This window comes from Scleropages formosus, chromosome 15 (genome assembly GCF_900964775.1).
Source record: "Scleropages formosus chromosome 15, fSclFor1.1, whole genome shotgun sequence".
NCBI lineage: Eukaryota > Metazoa > Chordata > Actinopteri > Osteoglossiformes > Osteoglossidae > Scleropages > Scleropages formosus.
In genome coordinates this window covers 311,959-335,201 of record NC_041820.1, presented here as the reverse complement: position 1 = coordinate 335,201, position 23,243 = coordinate 311,959, and the positions used below count along the sequence as shown (strand labels likewise).

The 23,243-nt window shown below is 50.0% G+C and overlaps 4 protein-coding genes and 1 long non-coding RNA gene across 7 annotated transcripts; 3 read left to right on the top strand and 2 right to left on the bottom strand.

Moving 5' to 3' along the window:
- The first annotated feature begins 976 nt into the window (after window positions 1-976).
- Window positions 977-1,830, top strand: LOC108931290 (uncharacterized). The gene is made up of 2 exons (XR_001965900.1): window positions 977-1,263; window positions 1,568-1,830. It is a non-coding gene; the product is annotated as an uncharacterized LOC108931290 (long non-coding RNA).
- A 26-nt stretch (window positions 1,831-1,856) lies between these two features.
- On the bottom strand, window positions 1,857-6,450 carry zbtb8os (zinc finger and BTB domain containing 8 opposite strand). Its single transcript, XM_018746957.2, has 7 exons — window positions 6,252-6,450; window positions 5,580-5,604; window positions 4,481-4,602; window positions 4,254-4,336; window positions 3,906-3,958; window positions 2,829-2,865; window positions 1,857-2,640 (listed from the first exon to the last, which is right to left on the bottom strand). Exons 1-7 carry the CDS (start codon window positions 6,331-6,333, stop codon window positions 2,554-2,556), a joined length of 489 nt encoding a protein of 162 aa, XP_018602473.1. The 5' UTR covers window positions 6,334-6,450; the 3' UTR covers window positions 1,857-2,553.
- A 44-nt stretch (window positions 6,451-6,494) lies between these two features.
- Window positions 6,495-10,513, top strand: LOC108931282 (histone-binding protein RBBP4-like). 2 transcript variants are annotated; one of them, XM_018746955.2, is made up of 12 exons: window positions 6,495-6,559; window positions 7,193-7,340; window positions 7,534-7,679; window positions 7,757-7,930; window positions 8,048-8,163; window positions 8,279-8,439; window positions 8,527-8,653; window positions 8,798-8,875; window positions 8,995-9,071; window positions 9,145-9,202; window positions 9,526-9,636; window positions 10,085-10,513. In XM_018746955.2, exons 2-12 carry the CDS (start codon window positions 7,282-7,284, stop codon window positions 10,145-10,147), a joined length of 1,170 nt encoding a protein of 389 aa, XP_018602471.1. In that variant the 5' UTR covers window positions 6,495-6,559; window positions 7,193-7,281; the 3' UTR covers window positions 10,148-10,513. The 2 variants fall into 2 exon arrangements, with proteins under 2 accessions (XP_018602471.1, XP_018602470.1); XM_018746954.2 differs by lacking the exon at window positions 6,495-6,559 and adding an exon at window positions 6,572-6,708.
- A 1,981-nt stretch (window positions 10,514-12,494) lies between these two features.
- On the top strand, window positions 12,495-18,479 carry LOC108931298 (uncharacterized). Its single transcript, XM_018746974.2, has 9 exons — window positions 12,495-12,597; window positions 12,790-12,816; window positions 14,479-14,772; window positions 15,131-15,406; window positions 17,042-17,128; window positions 17,318-17,336; window positions 17,537-17,574; window positions 17,776-17,864; window positions 17,981-18,479. The coding sequence occupies exons 1-9, from the start codon at window positions 12,546-12,548 to the stop codon at window positions 18,089-18,091; spliced, it is 993 nt and encodes a 330-aa protein (XP_018602490.2). The 5' UTR covers window positions 12,495-12,545; the 3' UTR covers window positions 18,092-18,479.
- Window positions 18,480-18,565: 86 nt separating this feature from the next.
- Window positions 18,566-22,575, bottom strand: LOC108931275 (syncoilin-like). 2 transcript variants are annotated; one of them, XM_029258440.1, is made up of 5 exons: window positions 22,458-22,575; window positions 21,566-22,109; window positions 20,905-21,309; window positions 20,123-20,247; window positions 18,566-19,911 (listed from the first exon to the last, which is right to left on the bottom strand). In XM_029258440.1, the coding sequence occupies exons 1-5, from the start codon at window positions 22,517-22,519 to the stop codon at window positions 19,836-19,838; spliced, it is 1,212 nt and encodes a 403-aa protein (XP_029114273.1). In that variant the 5' UTR covers window positions 22,520-22,575; the 3' UTR covers window positions 18,566-19,835. The 2 variants fall into 2 exon arrangements, with proteins under 2 accessions (XP_029114273.1, XP_029114274.1); XM_029258441.1 differs by lacking the exon at window positions 18,566-19,911 and having other exon boundaries at window positions 20,158-20,247; window positions 20,885-21,309.
- Between the last annotated feature and the right edge of the window lie 668 nt (window positions 22,576-23,243).

Here is a 23,243-nt window from a genome sequence, read left to right as displayed (position 1 = left end):
GTTACACTACCTGTACGTGCAGGTAAAACATGGCACTGCAAACGGTACAGGAAGTGAGTGGCAGAATGTAATAGAGTCCTTTTACTCACAGTGATTCTCGCGCTATGGGGGGCGCGGTGGCGCAGCGGGTTGGACCGGGTCCTGCCCTCCGGTGGGTCTGGGGTTCGAGTCCCGCTTGGGGTGCCTTGCGACGGACTGGCGTCCCGTCCTGGGTGTGTCCCCTCCCCCTCCGGCCTTACGCCCTGTGTTACCGGGTAGGCTCCGGTTCCCCGCGACCCTGAATGGGACAAGCGGTTCAGAAAATGTGTGTGTGATTCTCACGCAATACTGAAAAGTATCGACACAGAAAAGCGCTCTGAAAGACAGAGTATGTCCAGAAATGTACTCAAGTACAACTGACACAGTAAATGTGACTCTTTACTACCCACCTGCGTTACTAGGAGCAAAGGGGTGACACCCGAGTTTTTCATTCTCTGTCACCGGGGTGTCCGACTACGGCTGTTACTGCAAACTGGTTTAAGGACAACGCGTGTAAAAATCATAGTAAGCGACATGTTGAATCTCAAACGTAAAACTTAAAAACGATTATTTCTTCCATGCGCTGTATGGACACCCCGCTGTAGAATGTATCCTTAACACCTACTGAGCTCCACAACCTACCGTAAGAGTGGCTGGTCTCAGATCCAGCCTGCGCTTGTGGGCGTCGGTACGGGAGGCCAACGCCGTCCATCTCTGGGACCCACTGAGCTCTTCCAGGATGGGGGCAGAATGGACAGAAAAGACAATAAGTGGAACATCCATCCATCCATCCATCCATCCATCCATTTTCTTGCCCTCTTGTCCTTCTAGGGTTGCGGTGGCAACAGGGAGAGCAGAGAGGCCCAGCCGCCCCTGTCCCCCACAACTTCCTCCAGCACAACCCAAGGATCCCCAGCCGCTCCCAGGACAACTGGCAGATATAATCTCTCCAGCAGCACTGAGGGAAGAGAAGAGTGTCGATAAGCGTGTACGCTGCTTTACAGCACAGGGGTGAGAGGAAAACGGAGAATCATTAATCCACCTGGTAGTTGAGAAGAGGAAAACAAAAAACTCCTGGAACAAGGAAACGCAGAGAAAAATAAACTTCTGGAGTCTAAGTACCATTGGCTGCCCCCCCCATGACAGAGACAGACACAGAAAAGAACACAGTTGTACTGCTGCTGGCAGCTCCCTGGGGGGTCTGGAAAACAGTGGGACCAAAAACATAACTACTTCCATTTCAAGGTAACAATATACTCCGCACTGCACTTATCACTGTACTCATGTAGTTTTTTTTACTTTGTAAGTTATTCTAATTGTGTATCTGTGTGCTTTTGTCCTGCAAGGCACCATGGGAAAAGAGTCCCAAATACATAAATGCATTTTCCAATTGTTTGCTGTGGCTGGAATGCTAATACCCAGTGGAGATGGGTTCTGATATATGTAGGGGAGCAATAAGAAGTTCCAGTGAAGGTTCGATCACTCTGTTTTACTGTGATATGACTGGGCTGCACACACACACGACACAAATGTCTCTCTCTCTCTGCAGATTACCTCCGAGGCTCTGCTGGCTGCCCTGGACGCCCCAGACAGCACCTGGCCGAGCTGCTGCTCATCTTCAGCCTGCCGCTCCGGTGCGTTTGCAGCCACACATGTTCCTGTCGGTAGCTGCGGGGGACGCTGTGTCCACCTCACCTGTAACACTGCTTTGCTGAAGTGACCTCACTTAGCCTTTCAGCTGGGGACCAGAAGCATTGTGGTAAGCAGACTGCCTGTGTCTGAGGACCAGTCAGCAGTTTTAAAAAAAAAAAATATAAAGAACTGAGATGAGGCCAGGGAAAGTTCCAGAAATATTTATTATCCACTACATTCCCACGCTGGCAATGGAATAAAAAGCACAAATCAGACTACGAAGGGCAGGAAAGTGGAGACGAGGAGCACCGATCCCCGGAGCAACACGGTGCAGCAGAAGGACGCAACCTGGTATCGAACCCACACTGCGATGTTCCTGGATTGGGACAATAAACTGGGTACAACATTTCAAAACCAGAGGAGCTATAATGCTTGGTTTTAATGTTTTTTTTAATATTTAATATTTCTTCTATTTCTTAATATTTACTTCATATTTAATATTAGTGTATATTAATATATATTATAATATGCAATATTATAATACATATTTAATATAAATTCTTCTCTACAATTCTTCTGTGGAAGCATTTTTACCACTTGCAAACATCACAGTTTAACACCTGTTCAAATAACTGAAGTATAAAGTGAATGTTTTCAAAGAACTCCACAGTTCCTTAACCAGTTTGTCACCTACGGGCGTCACATGGCATGTCCTATCCTTCATTGGTGGCATGCAGACAGGATGCACCCGGTGCCTTATTAGACAGCATAAATCAGTGCAGTCAGTCCTTTTCATAGCAATCTTTTTACCCCTATTTACATTGCTGCCAGAAGGCCAGGTGTCCATGGGGGGCTGTAACCCCTCCGCTCGGCCACCCCCTTCCCCATCGCACCAACGTGTGGCTATATGTCGATGATGACGAAGATCTCTGGCTTGTCGTCATCGCGGATCTGCATGGCAGAGTAAGTGATGGCCTTCACCTCGGTGCCCTGTAACACAGCATCGGTTCGGCATGCTCACCTGAGCAGGAACATGCATGTTCACGTGTCTCTGAACTGACAATCAATCAATCTATGAGACACATCTACCTACACCTGCAAACTGGACATCCCAACCCAACAGGGCACCTCCAAGGAACCCCAGGAAGCAGTGATACCCAGGAGGCGGAGCCACTCACCTGGGGGTGTTTCGACAGGTTGAATTCTTCTCCCCACCTGCGTGAAAAGCAGCACAACAGTGACATCCTCACTCAATGGGTCCATGCGCCGTTGTGGCCACCAGTGGTCTCTACAGTGCGCGGTCTGCCTGTGTGTCCACCTGTCCATCCGTCTAGACTGGCACTTTGTGTCAGAGATATTCTTGTGTTTTTACACCAGCTCCTCCTTTTACTTAAAAGGGTCGAACTGGGTCGCTCTTTGAATGGTAAAGGCCTTTCTTATGGGTTTTTTAGGAGAAGTGTACCATGGTGCTGGTCCTGCTTATTATGATGCACTGAGGGAGATGTGGGTCGTGACCCAAACTCATCTTTTACTGATGACGAATGGTCATCTCTACGTACTTAAGTCTTCCCTGCCTGCAGCGCCTCTCCACAGGATGTTTGTCTCAGCTCGGTCTGACATGTCAGATCACTTTAATACTTTTATTGGGAATGCGATGGCACACAGGCTTCACTCAACCTTGAATAAAAGTCTTACCTGTCTCTCTCTCTATTCTCTAAATGAGCCACAACCCAAACTCTCCTTGTACTCAATGTTAGGCAATGCGGATGATTACTCTTACATGCTTGGCAAGGAAATGTATTTCACATTTACATGTCCATGTATTCATTTAGCAGATGCTTTTTTCCAAAGCGACGTACATCTCAGAGAGCAACAAATAGCGCATCACACCAACATTTCACTGTATAGTGCACGTTTTCGACTCATCTTCACACTCGTGGATGTTTACAGAAGCTGTTTGGGATGAATTATCCCGTTCGGCAGCTCTTTTCCTTCAGGGATCTTAACCTCTAACCCTGTGGATCAAAATCCAGGTATTAACTACTACTGAAGACCCATGGGACCCAATCAGAATCTGGGCTGTCTCAGCTACTGCGGTAAAAGATAAAAACACAGTGAATCCTAGGTCCTGTCAGGCACTGAATCTTCATGACCAATCAAGAGAAGAGAAAGAGAGCGGTCAGACTGTAATCAGTGTGCGGTCAAACATTGGTCAGATCTCACCCAGGTTCCACTGAGCCTGTGGATGGACTCACCCAATGGAGCGGATACGGAACCGCATGCGGTCGATATGCAGCACTTTTACTTCCTGCAACAAAGAAGAGCAGTGGGAACATGAGTGACCATGTGGAATCGCTACCGACCACAGACACAACTTGCATGAGGGTCTGCGAGACACACGAGAAAGAGGTAAGATGAGACCTGTGATCATTAACAGAAAGTTTGTCTTTTGTATGAGTCACCAGTGAATGGAGCCAAAACTGCATCCACATCAAGGTACAACGAGGTGTATTTCGTACCCTAAGGCCATGAACCCCCAACAAGTGGTTGGTCTTCGCAATTAGGACCCCCCCGCCCCGCCAGCCAGAGCCTCAGCCTCGTACCCGCGGGATGAAGAAGGAGTCGGCACTGAACTTGAATAGCCAGTCGTCAAGGAAGTGGAACAGCAGGGATTCTAGGTCGTGACCTGTGGAGCGGAGAGGGAGGTGTAGCATGTGTGGTCACCAGTGCTTCGTGCACCAGCACACACACCCAGCACATTCCTTCCTTCCACAAGCAAGAAAGACTGTGAGGAGAGCGAGTGTGTGTGCGAGGCGTGCACGTGCCTCACCCTCAGACTCCACCTCCATGCTGCCGATGGGCTCCACCGTCTCCGTGTCCGTCATGTAGCCGAACATGGCCATGGCACACTGCTCAAACGCCTCCTCCAGGGAGTTTCCCCAGGCATGGAGCCTGCAACACACATCACACATGCGAGCATCACTGACCAGACACATGCAGTCCACCTCCTACGAGCTGTATTGGGCATGCACGCACGCGCACACACACACACACACACACACTTGAGTAATGTTTGGCAGTTTGTGCCCAGCTGCTGAAGCTGAACCCTCCTGTCCTCACTGAGGTCAGGAAGAGCAAATGCATCACTAAGCGAAGTCCAGAGCAAGACTTGGTCCCCTGCAGCTCTGTGGGTCAGACAGACACCCCTCTAAGGGCTGAAATGGGTCGGGTGAAATAGCGCGGTGCTTTTACATGACGAGAGCAACTTTCAGGGCGAAGACAACTGTATGCCATACACTGCCACGGTGTCACTAACCCCTCGCCCGCAATTTACATTTACTTATTTATTTAGCAGATGCTTTTCTCCAAAGCGTCTTCCGATAAACTCTACGTAGTGTTATCAGCTCACACACTTTATTCACCAAGGTGACTTGCACTGCTAGATACACTACTTACACTGGGTCACTCATTTGATGAACGTTTATATTTCATTGACATTTACTCATTTAGTTGATTCTTTTCTCGAAAGAGAATGTTAAGTTAAATGTTAAGCTACTTACAATTATTGACCTGCACTTTAGGGTAACTATCTTGCTCAAGGGGATCGCAGCTGAAGGGGGATTCGAACCTATGACCTTTGGGTCCAAAGGCAGCAGCTCTAACCACTACGCCACCAGCTGCCCGACGGCGTTCCGAGGGTCCCGTCACATCCCGGCGTCGCACCGTTCCACGTGTTTTTACGGGACTGACGGTTCCCTCCGTGTTCCAGCCTGTATTAGGAACCCAGAGCTGCTGGACCACAGCGCTTCGCCACCTGCTGAGAAAAGACGCGTCCTCCAGAGCGAGTTACCGCAGTGTCTGAGGTGTAACACCAGCTGGGCCGTGTGTGTGTGTGTGCGCGTGCGTGGGTGCGCGTACTGTCCACTTACTGGACGTCGGCCGTGTGGTCCAGATCTGCAAAGAGACAAAGTTAACAGCGTCACGATCAATCCGAGACAAGAGAGGACGAAAGACAGACAGACAGACACAGACAGACAGACAGACAGACAACTTCACTGGACAGGAAGGAGACACAACTACTCATTTGTACACTTTCTACTGTTACTAAGGAGTAAAATCTCGTCACAAAGACGGTAATGTTGGGTAACGTTTACTCCATTTATACTGCAGCATTTAAAATTTCACCTTACTTCCACTTGCACTTTTACTACAGTTACTTGGAGAATCATGTTTTATAAACTACTAAGTTTAATACACCTGTGTGTGCATTAGAAATCACCGCAGTTTCCCAACCTCATTTTAAAATAATTACTGTTATTATTATTGTTGTTACAGTTTCTGAATCTCACTGTCCACCATGTTTTCCTGAAGATCATAGATCATGACGCACACATTGATTTGATTTGTTCAAAACGTCGCGCTTACAACTCACAAGTTATGAAATACCACAGTATTTCACACTCTTCTTCTTCTTCTTCTTCTTACCACGCTGCTGCCCGTTAAGCACGGAGGACAGAACTTGAAGCGCGCGTAACGTCGTAAGAGTAAGACGTGAAGAAGAAGAAGAAGTCACAGTATTATTTACTCAGTAAAACACTCACACTCGTACTTCTTTTCGATAGCTGGATATTTCGCCTTTGTCGCCTTCTGCGCGTCCGTAAGATCGAGCTCTCGATCATTCATTATAAAACACTAGAAAATTCCCTAAAATATCCTCTGTTCTTTAAGACAAACCACCAACTTCTGCCCAGTTCGGACTTCGCCCCGCTGCCCTAAACTCCGGGAGAGAAACGCCCCGGTTTCCGGTCGGACGGTTTATGGGGGACACACGTCCTTCTCCGGAAGTCTCCGCGGCCAGCGGAACGATTTAGAGAGCGCACGCTTCCTCAGACTCCGCGCCCGCTCATTGGTGCGTTTCACCTCCGACACGCCTGGCTCCGTTGGCGCGAAGCTGTAGTGCACGAGACAAAGCGCATCCTGGCAGATTTCGCTCGTTTTTACATTATTTTTACATTAAGAATTCAAGGAGGCGCTTGGCGGTCATGGCCGACAAAGAAGGTGACGCGGAGTTCTGTGTGTGTGTCATCATTCTCTGTTCAGTGATGTTTACTGACTGTAGTTGCTGTGTGCGATCGGATGAGGTGATGCTTATATTCAATTTAATTGAATTGTTGTCATTATCATGCAGTGCAACATGAATACAATGAAATAGTGTGGCAGCCCTCAGAACAGCAATATTATAAATATAAGGACTAGTGGTGTGCGCCGAAAGTGTGTCGTGTGTGATTAAGTTTGTGCTGCGATGATGCAGCTACACGGTTGGTTTTGCCCCCTTGGGGCCCTTCGCTTCGCTTCGATCTATCTCTGCAGTTTTTTATCCGTTCGTGCTGTGTGTCACACACAATTTGGCGAAAGTAGGCTAGCGCAGTGCTTTTACACGACGAGAGCAGCTGAGCTTTCAGGGTGAAGATGACTGTACGCCACACCGCCACGGTGTTACTAACCCTTGCCCGTGACGTCACTGCATGACGTCATTTTGCAGCCGCCTTCGACGACGCTGTGGAGGAGCGCGTAATCAACGAGGAGTACAAGATCTGGAAGAAGAACACACCGTTCCTGTACGACCTGGTGATGACGCATGCGCTCGAGTGGCCGAGTCTCACGGCGCAGTGGCTGCCGGACGTCACCAGGTGCGTGTGTGCGTGCGTTTCAGAGGTTAATGATGGGTGATAATCGGGCAGCTCCGAGAGGCTCGCTGGAGGCTCTTGCGGGGTTCCTGGCCAATGGCGTCCACTGGGCGAGTTCCCTGTAGGAACCGCTTGCACTCCGTACCCCAATAAGACCAGGCTGAAGCCCTTAGCAGCTGCGTGCGGTTCTCCACAGGCCAGACGGGAAGGACTACAGCGTTCACCGCCTGGTCCTCGGCACACACACTTCGGACGAGCAGAACCACCTGGTGATCGCCAGTGTACAGCTTCCCAACGACGAGGCGCAGTTTGATGCCTCCCACTACGACAGTGAGAAAGGAGGTGAGACTCAGAACGTTCTGAAAAGAGGCGTCTTTTAAATTGCACGCGTGAAAAAAACGACACCCTTGGTTGTGCAGAGTTCGGCGGCTTTGGCTCCGTGAGCGGGAAGATCGAGATCGAGATCAAGATCAACCATGAGGGCGAGGTGAACCGAGCGCGCTACATGCCCCAGAACCCCTGCATCATCGCCACCAAGACACCAACGAGCGACGTTCTGGTCTTCGACTACACCAAGCACCCATCCAAGCCAGGTGGTCCCCTGCAACCGCCCGGTCCAATGGTCCAACTGCAGTCCTGGGGCTTTTCTGTAAAGCATTGAGTGACTTGTGTATCTGCTGTTTGCGCGCGCACGCGCGTGCTACCTGTAGACCCCTCCGGCGAGTGCACCCCAGACCTTCGCCTGAGGGGACACCAGAAAGAGGGCTACGGTCTATCCTGGAACCCCAACCTAAGTGGATGCCTACTCAGCGCCTCTGATGACCACGTAAGGACCGTCTCATGCCGAAGCTCAGATTTGCACTGCAGTATGGGATAGAGGAAGCCAGGGTCTCTGGGCTTACAGCTAGATTCTTTTAGCCTCTTCTCTCGCCCCTCTGCAGACCATCTGCTTGTGGGACATTAGCGCAGTGCCCAAGGAGGGGAAGGTGGTGGATGCCAAGACCATCTTCACAGGCCACACGGCTGTGGTGGAGGACGTCTCCTGGCATCTGCTGCACGAGTCGCTCTTCGGCTCCGTGGCCGACGACCAGAAGCTCATGATGTAAGAACCGCCTCCTGGCTCACGATCCACGCTGATGTCTTCCTCCGCGTGTCGGTGGGATATTCAGCATATGTGTGCTGTGTGCAGCTGGGACACCCGGTCCAACAACACGTCCAAGCCCAGCCACGCAGTGGATGCCCACACCGCTGAGGTCAACTGCCTCTCCTTCAACCCGTACAGCGAGTTCATCCTGGCCACGGGTTCCGCAGACAAGGTCAGTGAGTTCGGGTCACTCTGCGCAGCTGCTCTACACCTAGCACTACACTGGTGTGTAGTGCGTTTGGGGTCGTTGGTGGTTTGTTTGCTGGTGTTTACCGTTTGACATGTCCCTAACTGCTCGTGGTTGTTTCCTCTGTAGACCGTGGCCCTCTGGGATCTGCGCAACCTCAAACTGAAGCTGCACTCTTTTGAGTCCCACAAGGACGAGATCTTCCAGGTCAGAGCACAGTGTGTAGTACTGTGGGTGCAGTGACACTATGGTGTCCACCCAGGATCTCACCGTGAGAGAAAAAGAGAGTAAGAGACCATGTTTCAACACTGTTTCCATGTGCACAGGTCCAGTGGTCTCCTCACAACGAAACCATCTTGGCCTCGAGCGGAACGGACCGGCGCCTCAACGTGTGGGACCTCAGGTGTGTGGAGGCGCATCATCCGTCCCGCGTGTCGCCCGTGTTCGGTCCATTTACGCACTTCTGTCTCCCGCAGTAAAATTGGGGAGGAACAGTCTCCCGAGGATGCGGAGGACGGCCCCCCTGAGCTGCTGGTGAGGTGGACCCCTGATTTCACGTGAATTAATGACCTGGCTTGCAGTTTCTCGCTCAGCTGGGCAGTATGAGGCACTCCACAGCACCCTCTGCAAGGCTGTTACTGTGGGGCAGCAGGGGACAGCACTTCCTTGTTGTGTTGCATGATGATCAGTCTATGTCCTAGAGGTGCAAGAAAGGAGCTGTTGCCGTAACATGTAAATATGGGTCATATTTACATACAGGTGTGTTGAAAATAATGAGTGTGTGTTATAGTGTCGCCTGCGGCTCTAATGAAATATTATTAGTATCAGACTGGCACTAACTGCAAATGTGCTCTCAGTTCATCCACGGCGGCCACACAGCTAAGATCTCGGACTTCTCGTGGAACCCCAATGAACCGTGGGTCATCTGCTCCGTCTCTGAGGACAACATCATGCAAGTGTGGCAAATGGTGAGTTTCTCCTGCTTTTATAGTTCATGCAATCTTTGAGTGTGTTATTCTGTTGCAAATAATTTAAGAAGTTTTTGAGATGGTGTATGAGCTTGGCGTGAAGCTAAATGTTCAGACTACAGGTGGTCCCTGATTTACGATTAGGTTACATTCCACGAAACCCATCGTTAGTTGAAAATGTATTTAATACACCTAATACGCACCTCTGCGTAACAGACTGGGAGATGCAGATTGCTGTTGCTGCCCAGTAACACGAGAGAGCATCGCCCCACATATTGTTTGCTTGAGAAAAAATCAAAATTCACAATTCAAAGTACGGTTTCTACTGAATGTCTATCGCCAGTGCACCATTGTAAAGTCGAAAAAAAATCCTAAGTCGAACCATCGTAAATCGGGTACTACCTGTACAGGTGATGCACTCCAACCACATTTTCTATTGGTTTTATAGGCGGAAAACATCTACAATGACGAGGACCCCGAGGGTGGAGCTGACACAGAGGGCCAGAGCTGAAGCGCCCATCTCTTTCAGAAGAGCTTCTCCGCCCCTCTGTGGAGTTATGTCTGTCCTGCTAATCTCTAATGGAAGTAAACAATTTTGTGTGTCCTCAGAGTTTATGGAATGTGGTCCTGTGTGCTTCCCTCCAGCAGTGTAATATTGTTCATACTCAGTTGATTAGCTGTGAAATATATATGTGTGTGTGTGTGTGTGTGTGTGTGTGTGTGTGTGTGTTAGACATCGTCAAAACATTTTTGAGGAGGTTCTGTGGCGTCAGATGTGTGTTGAATTCAGAGGATGTGGTGGAACTGACTTGTTCCGCACTGGATTTTAATACCGTTTGAAATGTGTCCAGCTGTGTGTAACAGAGTGCTCTTTCACTTGGGGAATAAACTTTTCTTTTTTTTCTTAAGTTTGTCTTATTTCTGGGAGACTTGTGGGGGGAGCAGCAGCTGTACCATCTCATGTGTTAAAATACTCAGTATCTATAGCTTGTTAGTGTTTCTTCACCATCTTTTGTTTGGTGTTGCTGTACTTTGAACTGGTTGCAGGCTTTCAAATTAATTAGAATTGTAGATGCACCCAATGGTGGTGTTAGAGACCCAGTTTAGCAGAAACTGTGTGTGAACAGTTGTTGAGATGTTTGCTTGTGTTCACTTGGTCTTTAAAATGATCATCCTCTTTTTTTGCTGCTTCAAAATGCACCTGAGGAAGCTCTTTGTCCTGGTTCCACAAGTAAAATATTTATTTTTTTCTTACTGGAGAACAGGAAATGTATTCCCCTGGTCACTTTTATAACATTTACATTTATTCTTTTAGCAGATGCTTTTGTCTAAGGCGATGTATATCTCAGCAAAAGTACAATTTTTACAAGAAAATTATAAACAAGAAAAGCTTAAACGACAGTTTAAAATCGAAGTGCGCCCCTGGTGCATGGAGTGGAAACTCAGTCCACACATGGGAAGCAGGGATCTGGAGGGTGAGCTTCCTAGGAGGGGGTGGGGAGGACCGTGACGGATAGTTCTGCTATGTTTCCCACCAAGCTAAATCACTGACCTCCAGCTGCTGCCACCTGAGGACCAGTCAACGAGGTTGTATAAGCAGCTGGTCTGAGAATACGGAGGGAAGCTCATGGACAGTAAAGGAGGTGTGTGAGGACTCCCCTGCTGCAGGCCAGGTCTTCATGTTGTTTGCCCAGTTTTTCTCTTCCTGTTTTGACTTTTTCCTGATCCCGTTATGCCTTTACGCAGTCATGTCTCCCCTTCGTTTGTTTGGTGTTAATAGAAGCTTTTTTTTGTTGAGAGAATCTACTGTCCTACCCATCTGACCACCCTGATCCCACAGTTGGCCACACAAGGTACTTGCTGTTTGGATGACATCTTCACAGGCTGCTACGCAAGAGTAATGTAAAGCACCAGCATGGTGAAACTGCAGAGAAGAGGTCCCAGCACTGATCCCAGAGGTACACCAAAGAGAACCAGGTGGAGAATTATGATTTCAGCCAGTCAAACACTGCTACAGATGTCAAGATCAGAGTCAAGAGGGCAGAAGAGATTGGTCAACCATGCTAAAGGTTCATCTTGGGTCGAGAAGAGTGAGGAAGGATGTGAGAGATGTGACATGGGCTGATGGAGGTACACTGATGACTGCAAGAAGAGCAATGTGTAGAGATCGACTTCTCACCACCTTTATGCTGTTTCTAATCAAAACTATAAAGACTGACATGAGAGTGAAATGGTATTTGACCATTTTTTTAATGACAAGTAGTAATTTCTATTGTGTAAATTAAGTTTAATGCACATGTACGCCAGCTCGGAATCACTGTTCTAGTTCACCGATTAAGAAGGAAGCACCACTTCTCTGACGAGAACATGGAGTAGGAAGTTTGAGGAAAGCCAGAGGGTTCAGCACGGAGTTGAAGGTTAAGAAAAGACGACACATGTTCCATTTCTGCTGGTTAGTAGCGGAAAGGAACGATGAGCAGCAGAAGAGAGGGACGGGTACAGTAATTCTCAGGTACAGGCGTGTGTTTCTTACATTTACATTTACTGACTTAGCCAACGCTTTTCTCCAAAGTGACATTTGTCTCATAGAACAATAGAAAGACTTCATCACACAAACAGGAACGTCTGTTGGAACCATTTCTGTGGCTGAGTGTTTTACCATGGTTCTTCAGAGTAACTGTGGTTCTCAAGAGCACGACAGCAGCAGCGAACAGTCAGACCTGCAACTGTCACTTTGCTACTCCTATTTTTAACTAGTACACGTGTGTGTGTGTGTGTGTGTGTGTGTGTGTGTGTGTGTGTTTCCACCCCACCCCAGAAAACAACTTCCTCATTCACACTTTCTTCCCGTGAGAAATACACATTGAGAGTAACTTGACGCTGTGTCACCGTAGTGTCTCTTCCCCACAATGTCTTCACCGGTTCCTTCTCTGCTGCTCTCTCTGCTCATCCTTCTCAACAGTAAGTCGTCTTCATTCTCGGCACTGACGCTCCCGTGGGTAGTTATTGCTCCCCGCAGATATGTTTGCAGTGTTTATTCTCACCATGTTCTGTGTTGTCGAGTGCTGCGATGAGCTCCCACGCGCGCACACTCACACACACATCTGTATGAGTTACAAACCTCACTGTTTGTCTTTGTCCTTCACTGCCAAGGTGAACGTGCAAAGCCTGGAGCTCAAGGTAAGATGTGAACATTCAATCCTGTATATATTATAATAATAATAATAATAATAATCTGAAAATCATCGGTGACATACATCACCAAGCTCATCTTTTCTTCAAGCACAAAAAGTCACTTTACAATCTGAGGCACAGCAGAGCGGACAGCATAATCGCACACAAAACACGGTTTTACAACAGCTTCTTCCCCTCCACAGTGAGACTCATGGCACTAACTGTATAAGGACTGATTTAAGATTTCGGCTACCTCATACAAAGTGCAGTAGTTAACCTCTATGGGTGCAAGAATAAAATGTGCAATAATAACGTGCAATAACCATCAGAGCATTAATATTATTATTAACATTAACCATTAGCCTGTTAATATTACTATTAACAGTATTATTGTAGTCTTTACTGTGTATTTTACTGTGTACCTTGTGTGTATTGTGTTTTTTTTTTTATTCCTGCCCCCCCTTCTTTTAATAGTATTTCCTCCTTTTTTAGTATTTACTCCCTTTTTTTACTGTAGTTATTGTATTATTTTAACTTTATTTATTGAAGTTTTACAGTATTTATTGTGTGCACGTTGTTTTTACGTTTGACTCTCTCAGCATCGCTCAAGAATTCCTATGTGCCCGGACCATGTGTACGTGTACAAATGGCAAATAAAGTTCTATTCTATTCTATTCTAATCAGAATATTGGTATTTACCACCTGCAGCTGTTTTTTAAATCGTGAACCTTCCGCATTGAAAGGCCGCTGAAGGGTTTTTCTGTTTCCATAGAGACCAGTAACAGCTGGAGGCGGGTTTTAAACGCTCCTTTATGACTGAACGTTACTAGGATGGAGAAGAGCAAGCAGCAGAGCAGATTTACAGTGCAGACCTTCATGTGTGTTTGTGCTCTTATAAGAGAACAGATGGAGGAAGAGATGGAGGAAATGGCTGAGAATGTTCCGGTTTTCACCGTCTTCGTGATCCGTATCATTCGGTGCTCTCTCGAAGTGGGAGGGGCTTTCTCCTTCTCCGTACAACAGCTTTACTCCCTACTTTGCTGTACTCACGCTGCACTGTCTTCATCTGAGTTCAGAAACCAGGCATCAAAGTGAGCATCAGGGTGATATCTTTAGACGACACACTCGTCGTCACCCGTAAGACTCCTTTTTCGGTGAAAAGTCCCAGGTGCGATCTGTACAGAAACTCAGAGGTGTCATCGTACCACCGAGCGCACGTTGACGCGAACGACTGCGTGTTCTCTGTGACTGGGAGAGACCTTCCTTCCGGGAGGACAGAGTCTCACCGAACGGCACAGCGACGTTAACGTGAGCTGTGACTTCGGCAGAGAGGAACACGCACGGCTACAGCGCGGTGATGAAATCACGCTGACTGTACACAGGAAGTCTATTAATGGCGTGGAGCAGTCTGACACGTGTCCGTGGAGCCTCAAATCAAAAGCGGCAATTAAAGTATTCTATTTAATATGACTGGTCTAGGAATAGACTTATAAATTATAGGTATTAATAATGTATAAATATTTTACCAAAGAAAGTGTGACGTACTGAACATTGCTGCATAGAGCGGTGGAACCAAGAGTCGTGATTGTGAAGTGAATCCGTTGCTGTCCCTCACTGTCCGTCACTGTCCGCCACTGATCTTCCCTTCTTTCCTTTCTTCCACATAAGAAACCCTGTCAAAGGCCCATCTGACAGTGAATCATACAGACGTCTCTATCGCTGACTCTGTGACCCTTCGGTGTGAAGGAGCTCAGCCTGAGTCCCTCTCTGGATCTCACTGCTATTTCTTCGCCAGCAATAAAAGCCTGAACGAGGTTCCTTTAGAGTGTCGGAGCTCATTCACTGGAGATCAGCTGATCGGCGGGAGTCTCGGTGCAGCCAAACAGGTGGACCTGCAGTGCTCCTTCGCTCTCGGGAGTCACCCGTCCCAACTCAGCGCTCCGGTCTCAGTCACGGTGCACGGTAGGACTGATTTATTTTTATTTCAGTTGTAGCGTGTGCCCTGTTTCTGGGAGAGCCTTTCTAATACCAGGGAAATGAAATCTAGCGCCTATTATTATTTGTAAGTGTGTTATTTTATAGTTCTGAACCAGCGCCCGTGTGCTCTGTGTGTTCAACTCAACTCTCGTTTCCGAGACGCATTTCTGCCCAGAGTCGGTTCCAGCTGACAGGTGTACGTCTCACCTGTTTCAGTGTGTGTGCGAGTGTCCAGGACTAGGCTTGCCTTTCCTCACTGTGCTCCTTGTTGTTTCACTTTGTTTAAAGTCCAGGCCTTAAGGTGTGCGTGCGTGTGTGTGTGTGTGTATGTTTTCATCATCAGCTCTTATGAAGCCCAGCATCTCAGTCAGCACGAGTGAGTCACAGGTACAGATTCTCTGTGAAGCTCCTTCGCGCATCACTGCCGCCGAGTTGCTCTTCTTCCTGTACGACGAGGGAAATAATCAAATTGATGTGAAAAAAGCTGCAGCAGCAGAGCGATCAGCCACATTCCGCGTTGTTTACAACGCCTCCGGTGTACAATACTGCTGTTCCTACCAGTACAAACGGATCAACTCTCCGCTCAGCGACTGTGTCGGAGAAGAGCAAACGCAACCAGGTGAGAAACGTGGAGTCACGGAACAGACGCTCAAGGGCACAACAGTAAGATCCACTTCAACCTGCCAAGCTGCAGCATTCCGTGTTTTCTTACACTGTCTTCTTATTCAATATATGGTATTTTAAGGTACATACACCCATTCATCACATAGCAGGGTTAATTCCTTCCGTGAAACCTAAAGGGGTCAAATTACCATTATTTCTAGGGGAATAGAAATAATCAGTTCCTACACGAAAAAAATGCCACCTAAAATGAAACAAAGTAACAGAATATGACAATGAAAACAACATATTGTATCATTTTATTTATTTTATGAACACGTGTCCAGTGCGGGGGGTGCGGTGGCGCAGTGGGTTGGACCACGGTCTTGCTCTCCGGTGGGTCTGGGGTTCGAGTCCCGCTTGGGGTGCCTTGCGACGGACTGGCGTCCCGTCCTGGGTGTGTCCCCTCCCCCTCAAGCCCCCCGCCCTGTGTTGCCGGGTTAGGCTCCGGTTCCCCGCGACCCCGTATGGGACAAGCGGTTCTGAAATGTGTGTGTGTCCAGTGCATTGATTATATAACTCTAGGATTTTCGTCTTGTTTCAAACGTGCTGTGAAAGCCAGTTGAAGAAACCAGCACAGAAGTTGACACCGTTGGGGAAACGCTGTACTGTCGGTGAAGGAAAGGAGTCTTTGAAAGGCGTCTTCATCACATTTCCTCGTAGTTTTACCATTCTGAACAGATTCTGCTGAAGTGTGCAGTTCTCACTGTGAAGAAGTGCTTCACCGCTGAGCTCTTTTTTCGAGTTAAAACACACTGACACTCAAAGGCTCCTGGAGCGCAGTGTGTGTTTTATCTGGGTTTGAAACACAAACCCTTTTACATTTATTCACTTAGCAGGTGCTTTTCTTCAAAGCAGCTTCCAGTGAACTCTATGTAGTGTTATGAGCCCACACACCTTATTCACCACAGTGACTTACACTGGGCCACTCATCCATACATCAGTGGAACACATACTGTGGGTGAACCTGAACAGCATATCTTTGGACTGTGGGAGGAAACCAGAGCACCCAGAGGAGAACATGCAAACTCCACACAGACTGAGCGGGGATCGAACCCATGTTCTCTCGCACCACCCAGGCACTGTGAGACAGCAGCGCTACTCGCTGTGCCACCATTTCAAACAGAGTTCTTGAGCGGGGGGCTCTATTACAGCAGCCATCCAAGGGGGAAGTGTAAGTGTGGTGTTTGTGAACTGAACGACAGCGCGCGCACACACACACACACGCGCACACACACACACACACACACACACACACGCAGGACAGGAAACGCACAGAATCACTGAAAGACAGAATCTGATCTGTTTTCACAGCCTGATCACACTTTTAATGTGTTAACTGTGGTTTTATCCAAGCGTTCTTATTCCAGCCTCAACGTTACGCAGCAGCTGCACTCCCCGCGGCCCCACTTGTTTTCTCCAGAAAGTACAGCTTGAAATAATGCGATATGGTCAAGTGGCTTTCTTTCAATAACCATTTTTATCACGTGCATTTATTATACCTATATTTACTTTCATAAACTGTCGTCGTGGTTCTTCAGCGTTCAGGAACCTGTTAAACGAGGCTTCGCTCTGTCGTTTGGCTTCGCTGCAGGAGGGACACAAATTGCGGTGGGCGTGGCTACTGCGGTGGGCGTGGCCCTGCTTGCAGTGACAGCTGTGTGCCAGTGTGTGAGACGCAGTGAGTATCTGCAGTTCAGTGTATTCATCCTGATCACATTTAAGAAAAAAGTGCAGCTGTATGCGTTTCAATGTGTGAAACTCGACACCACAGCGTAACTGTCCATCTTCGGAACTTCGTCTCAACAGTCAACGAATGAGTCTCGTTACGAGAGCCGCGCTGACATCTTTGCGTTGTTTCTCTGTGCAGGAAAAGCTGCGCCAGCCAGGTAAGACGGGGGGGGGAGGGGCGCAGTGTGTATCCACAGTGATTCCCTGTGAATGCTGTCATCACACACTGAGCTCCAACAGGGCTGAGAGTCTCTGTGGTGTCACTGGTGCCCCAAACGGTCCCGAGGACAGCGAGCTTCATGCGACCGACTCAGTCTCTCTCTCTCTCTCTCTCTCTCTCTCTCTCTCTCTCTCTCAGCCGCAGGGCTGCCGGGGCACCCAGCAAAGACCCCGCACGTAAGTATTCGTGGCTGTCCGCCCCCAGTGGACCCCACACCCGCAGCTTCTTCAAACCAATAAGTTCTCTGAAATGCAGCTCACGCTTGCTGCACAGAGAACCACACCAGCAGGCGCACTTCCCTCTTTGTTTACAGCCTGGCATTCTAAAATTCGGGACTTAAGCGTCTCTTTGAACGAACCTCTCTGTTGGTGCTGCAGAGGCTGCTGCAGGTTCAAGAGGACAGGGGACACATGGAGATGATGATGGGATGAGTGCCACCAGTCGCCACAGCATTCCCGCTCTGCCGGTGTGACCTGCGCGACATCTTTGTCATCTTTGTCATCATCACCACCAGCACCACCAACGTTTGCTTTACACACCAAAAATCTCACTTATGGCCTCTCTCTCTGTCTCTCTTTGCAGCCCCCTTGTGATCTGACCTACTCGGCTATCCGTCATCAAGACTCCGCCTCCAAACAGCCAGCGCAGCGCATCGAGGACGTCGTCGTGTACAGCAGTGTGAACACGCACTGATTTGGAAAGAGCGAGAGTGAGGAAGAGCCCTGTGTAACGCAGAGAACCTTCTGCCATATTCAGTGATGATGTCGTGTGTATCGGGCCATCAGTAAACGGAGAACTTTTACCGCGGGAAACGACGAGTGGCAGAGCATTGCAGACCCAACACGCACCATACAGCGGTTCATGACTGAACCAGCGTGTGACTGAAACAGCCCTCTGTCTGTCGGCTGCACGATGCGAGTGTGACCTCCTGCTGGTGGGCAACGCAGCAGCTGAACAGGTTAACGGAAGTGTTTCTGCGCAGTGACCGCTGTCGTACTGCGGTAAAGACTAGACATCTTCGTTGAAGAGCTGAGTGTGGTGTAAGTGATTCTATGCGCTGAATAAAGTGCCTCTGAAATCACAGCGCTCATGAGGTCAGCGGCGTCATGAGGAAGAGCCTGTGCGTTTACTGCTCAACACGCACTTGTAAAAGGCCCTCAATTTTTCCCATAATGCTGTGCTGTCCCATGTGGTGTGCTTTAAAAGTGGAAAAAGCGAAAGGCTTGAAAACAGCAGTGATGAACAGCAGCGCGCGCACACGCACGCACACACAGAAAGCCGCTCCGAAGCTGCAATGAAGCCACTGATCCAATCCATGTCGGGCCATCACTCTTATTATATAAAATATGTTTAAAAATCACATTTCTTCACTCTGCTCCACATCAGCATCCTTGTGCTCTAAGTGCACATAGAGAAAAGTGTAAAAGCAGTAAAACTATGATGTGATTTTCCCTCTTTTCATATTAGTCCTGAAGCTTGAGTTTGGAACTGAATGAATGGATTTGAACTAAATGGAACAATAATCAAATAAACAAAAGAACAGAATACAAATAGTGCGACACCAGCCCACACATTCCGGAGATAAATACACGTTTTCAAATTCACTACAAATAAATAAATCAAATGTCAGTTTAAAAAAAAAAAAAAGCCTGTAAACTGAGTGTGTACCATGGTGATGGTAATTCACTTAAGCTCTGCGTGGGGGTGCTATTACAGCAGGGGTGTGTGCGAAGGGGTGTGTGAGTGTGCTGGGTGAACTAAAGAAGAGGAAACACACAGAAGTGGCAGAAGACACAGTCCTGTCTGTCCTTCAGTGTTTTCACCGTGATTTTACCACGGTGTCCGTACAGCACTTTGCGGAAGAGCCTCGGCACCGTACGCTCCACCGGCTTCCTCCTATTCATCCTTTTCACCGCCTGCGCTTCTTACGGTTCTTTCCCTCAGGGCACCATTTCGTACCAGGGTACAAGGTAGCGTAAAGTCCGTGCAGCAGCAGCTGCGTTGCACTGCGGCTCAGCTGTTCTTTCAAAAAGCCGCCGGTGGCCGAAATAACAGAGCGAAACCTCAGCTCTCGAGTCAACTGTGCACGTGTCGAACCCGTCGTGCTCAAATACAGGAGCGTCCCTTCGCAAGTCGTACCTGTTTTTACCTGGTTCCACGAGAGCAGCGGCGCAGGCCGAGCGAGAATCCAAGGCGTCGGATTCACGGGACGTGTCGCCGGAACATAATTCAGCGGCTCCGTCGATGAGCCGTCGGGGGGACGTGCTTGGAGACGGGTTCTAGAAGCTTCCCGAAGAGGCGGAAAAGGACTTAGTTCATCTCCTCCCAGCTGAAGGGCTCCGTTCGCCTGCGCTCGCTGCAACCGGTCGCTTCCGAATCACGAACATCAGTTTCGGCAACGTGAGCTCTCACGGCGACGCACAGCGGACCTCCTGCCTCAGCCGGTTCCGTGGGTCCCGCCGAGCTCCTGCTCGCCCGGGTGCTCCGTCCTCCCGAGACTCTCGATGAAGCCCCTGGCACAGGTATGGGACCGGACCTCACTCTGGCGAACACGTAGCCAAGCGACTGCAGACACAACTGCACACACACCTGCGGAGGGAGTTGCTTCACCGGAGCCCTTTAGGGTCACACTCTTCTTATCACGGAAACGACTCGAGGTCCTTCTGGAGTTCTGCACATGCAACCTTCTGGGCACAAATCCCCTGCCGCAGGGCTCGGACTCACCTGTAGGCCTCTGCCTCCTGCTCCAGTCTGCTGTTCGTGGTCTCCAGCTTCTTGTTTCTCCTCCTCTGCACCTGAAGCTCTGTCCTCAGATGTCTCAAGGCCTCTTCCAGGGTGTCCAGTGTCTCCTGTGGACACGGAGAACATCTACATTTAGTCAGCTGTCAGACGCTTTTCCCCACAGTGATGTACAATTCAGAGTAAAAAAGTGCATCGACAACAGACAAAGAGCTTCAGACATGCAGCACTATGGACACACAGCTTGTGTGTGTGACAGCACCATGTTGCTGGTTCACATCCCTCCTATAGAAGCGACATTGAAACAGCAAATACACAGACAGTCATAGCAGATGGTGCTGGACTCATTGATGGATCTGTCAGGAGATCAAGAGAGAAGGGGTCCTGAAGGACATAGGTTTGAGACCCTTCTTGGGTGTGAGAGGGATTCAGCAGCTCTGAGGGACACAGGGAGCTCATTCCGCCGTATCGGGGGCCGAACTGAGAACCAGTGGGTTTTCAATTTTGGACCCGCTGCGAGTGGGAGCACCGCACAGCACTCTCGCTGGGCTGTAGGGGACACCAGAATGAGATGTGCTGAACAAAGGGCCACACGGGGGGCCACTTCTTGACACTCGTCATTGTTCTCTCGCCCTGCGACCGTGCTGGGTTCCCGAAATCGACCGACTTGCGTCCTTCTCTAGACCTCTAGACCGCCAGCCCCCCTGCCCCTGCCCACGCCCATCCTCCCCAGATTCTCTTCCTTACTGGCGGCCTGTCCTCCGTACCCTGCACTGCTCCACGTTCTCCTTCCTCTCCAGCTCCATGAGAGCGATTGTCTCCTCCAGACAGGATCGCCGCAGCTCCAGCTTCTGCACGTGCTCCCTGAGGGGCCCCAGCTGGGCCCTCAGATCCTGGGAGAGCTCACGGCTCGTGCGCAGGGCCTCCTCGCCGGCCTGCCTCCTTCGCAGCAGCGCCAGCAGCCGGGGTTCGTACCACTCCTGCAGGAAGCTCATCCCCCCCCTCAGGTACTGCTGCAGCTCCAGGGAGGCTCTTCGGCCAGCGGTCAGGTCACTGTGGGCCCGGGGCCGGAAGCGGGGACGGAGCTGCGAGGCTCCGAGGCGCTTCTGCTGGGCCTCCTGCAGCCGGGACACCTCCTGGCCGAGCTGCAGGATCTGGGCCTGGAGCTCCTCCTGCGACGGCAACGGCACCACAAGGTGGCGCCGCAGCGGAACACCATGGCAAAATGTCAGCGGAGGAAAGTGTATGAGCAAGCGAGCGAGGTTCTTTTCGCGAGCGCGGACTTTACTGTGTTTTCACCACCGATACAGTGTAAATGCGTGCGCGATGCTGCGTGATAACCTGTTTACCTCCACGCGTGGTACGCGGGTGTGTGCCCTAACAGTGGCGGCCGTGTCGTAATGTCACGTCGAAGAGACGGAGAGGCACCTGTGTGATGGCAAACTGGGCCACATCGTGCTGCTGCGTTGCCAAGGCGACCTGACTCTGGATGCAGTCTCGGGTCGTGACGAAGAGCCTCCGTTTCACCAGGAGCGTCTCCTCCCGCAGACGCCGCTGCTCCAGCTGCACGCCCATCAGCTGCCCGAAAGCCTCGGCCATCTCCGCACGCAGCGCCGCAACCTCCCGCGCCATCGGCTGCTCCAGCCGCAGCAGCTCCCGGACCAGATCGTCCCGCCGGCGCTGCAGTTGCCCCACTTCCTGGATGCAGCGCTCAAAGTGGGAACCCAGTTCGCTCAGAGAGCCCCCCGGGTGGACCTCCGGGGCTTCCCTTTCACTGCCGTCCTCAGAGCGGGACATCTGATCATCTCTGCCGTCCTCAGAGCGGGAGCCGTCATCGTCAGCACTCCTGTCGAACCGGGACCCTAGGCCCCCCTCGAACCCAGGTCCTGGAGATGCCTCCTGTGCTACGCTGCTCCCCACCAACGCAGCGTCCTCCTGCACAGCCACGGCGGCGCCGAGCTTCTCCATGGAGCTGGAAGACAGGAGGGAGACAGAGGCTGTTTCCCACAGGCCTTTGCACACCTACCTGGAGCTACGCTGTCGTGACGTCTCCTCCGAGGTGGACTCCTCCACAGCCAGCGAAGAAATGTTCACTTAGGACAGACCGGCCACAGGCAGCGAGGACGGGCCACAGATCATCATCCACCGTGGTTCTGCGTATCATCAGTGTATCATCATGGACACCGGGCGTCCAGCTCATGGTCTCTTCACTCTACTACACCGTGGTAAACACTTCCAGAACATCTCCACCCACATGTTCCACTTTAGAGACCCCTTCTTCCTACAGCCCCCACCCCCATACTCACATTACACTATTTACCTTCTGTACTGTAACTGCTGAACTGCACAGCTGTCAGCACTTGAATAGTCATCACTCCACATTGTATAGTGAAGGTGGAAATATCCACTCTTTGCATTATATTATATTATATTATAAATGTACCCCCCTAGTACTGTGAGTCTAACCCCAAACCCCCATCCCCGTGTTACAGTACTACCTACAGGGGGTCGGGATTAGGAGTACGCAACCTACAAGTACTATAACATAGTAGTCGAGGAGAAGTCCCAGTACTTGATGAGAAGTCCCAGTAGTCGGTGAGAAGCCTCAGTACTTAGTGAGAAGTCCCAGTACTTGGTGAGAAGTCTCGTTACTTGGTGAGAAGTCCCAGTACTCGGTGAGAAGTCCCAGTAGTCGGTGAGAAGCCTCAGTACTTAGTGAGAAGTCCCAGTACTCGGTGAGAAGTCTCGTTACTTGGTGAGAAGTCCCAGTACTCGGTGAGAAGTCCCAGTAATCAGTGAGAAGTCTCGGTACTCGGTGAGAAGTCTCGGTACTTGAGGAGGACAACTGCAGTAGAGGAGAGGAGAGAAGTGTCGGCTCAACCCCCCACTGAGTTCAGACGCAGCTGTCCGGTGTGTTTGTGTTTATTAATAAACAGGGAGGGAAACACAATCCACTGTCAGTCAGGAAAGCACACACACACACACACAGTCTGAACCACTTGTCCCATGCAGGGTCACGGGGAACCGGAGCCTACCCGGCAACACAGGGCGTAAGGCTGGAGGGGGGAGGGGACACACCCAGGACGGGACGCCAGTTCATCGCAAG

Coding starts and splice junctions, on each gene's coding strand:
- LOC108931298 (XM_018746974.2), top strand. CDS start 12,546: ATGTCTTCACCGGTTCCTTCTCTGCTGCTCTCTCTGCTCATCCTTCTC. Junction 12,598..12,789: donor TCTGCTCATCCTTCTCAACA/GTAAGTCGTCTT, acceptor TTCACTGCCAAG/GTGAACGTGCAAAGCCTGGA. Junction 15,407..17,041: donor AGAAGAGCAAACGCAACCAG/GTGAGAAACGTG, acceptor GCTTCGCTGCAG/GAGGGACACAAATTGCGGTG.
- zbtb8os (XM_018746957.2), bottom strand. CDS start 6,333: ATGAATGATCGAGAGCTCGATCTTACGGACGCGCAGAAGGCGACAAAG. Junction 5,605..6,251: donor TATCGAAAAGAAGTACGAGT/GTGAGTGTTTTA, acceptor GTCTCTTTGCAG/ATCTGGACCACACGGCCGAC. Junction 3,959..4,253: donor ACTCCTTCTTCATCCCGCGG/GTACGAGGCTGA, acceptor TCTTTGTTGCAG/GAAGTAAAAGTGCTGCATAT.
- LOC108931282 (XM_018746954.2), top strand. Junction 7,680..7,756: donor CTACGACAGTGAGAAAGGAG/GTGAGACTCAGA, acceptor TTGGTTGTGCAG/AGTTCGGCGGCTTTGGCTCC. Junction 8,876..8,994: donor ACAAGGACGAGATCTTCCAG/GTCAGAGCACAG, acceptor CCATGTGCACAG/GTCCAGTGGTCTCCTCACAA.
- LOC108931275 (XM_029258440.1), bottom strand. CDS start 22,519: ATGTGGAGTGATGACTATTCAAGTGCTGACAGCTGTGCAGTTCAGCAG. Junction 22,110..22,457: donor CAGCAGTTACAGTACAGAAG/GTAAATAGTGTA, acceptor CCTGTCTTCCAG/CTCCATGGAGAAGCTCGGCG. Junction 19,912..20,122: donor CAGGAGGCAGAGGCCTACAG/GTGAGTCCGAGC, acceptor TACCTGTGCCAG/GGGCTTCATCGAGAGTCTCG.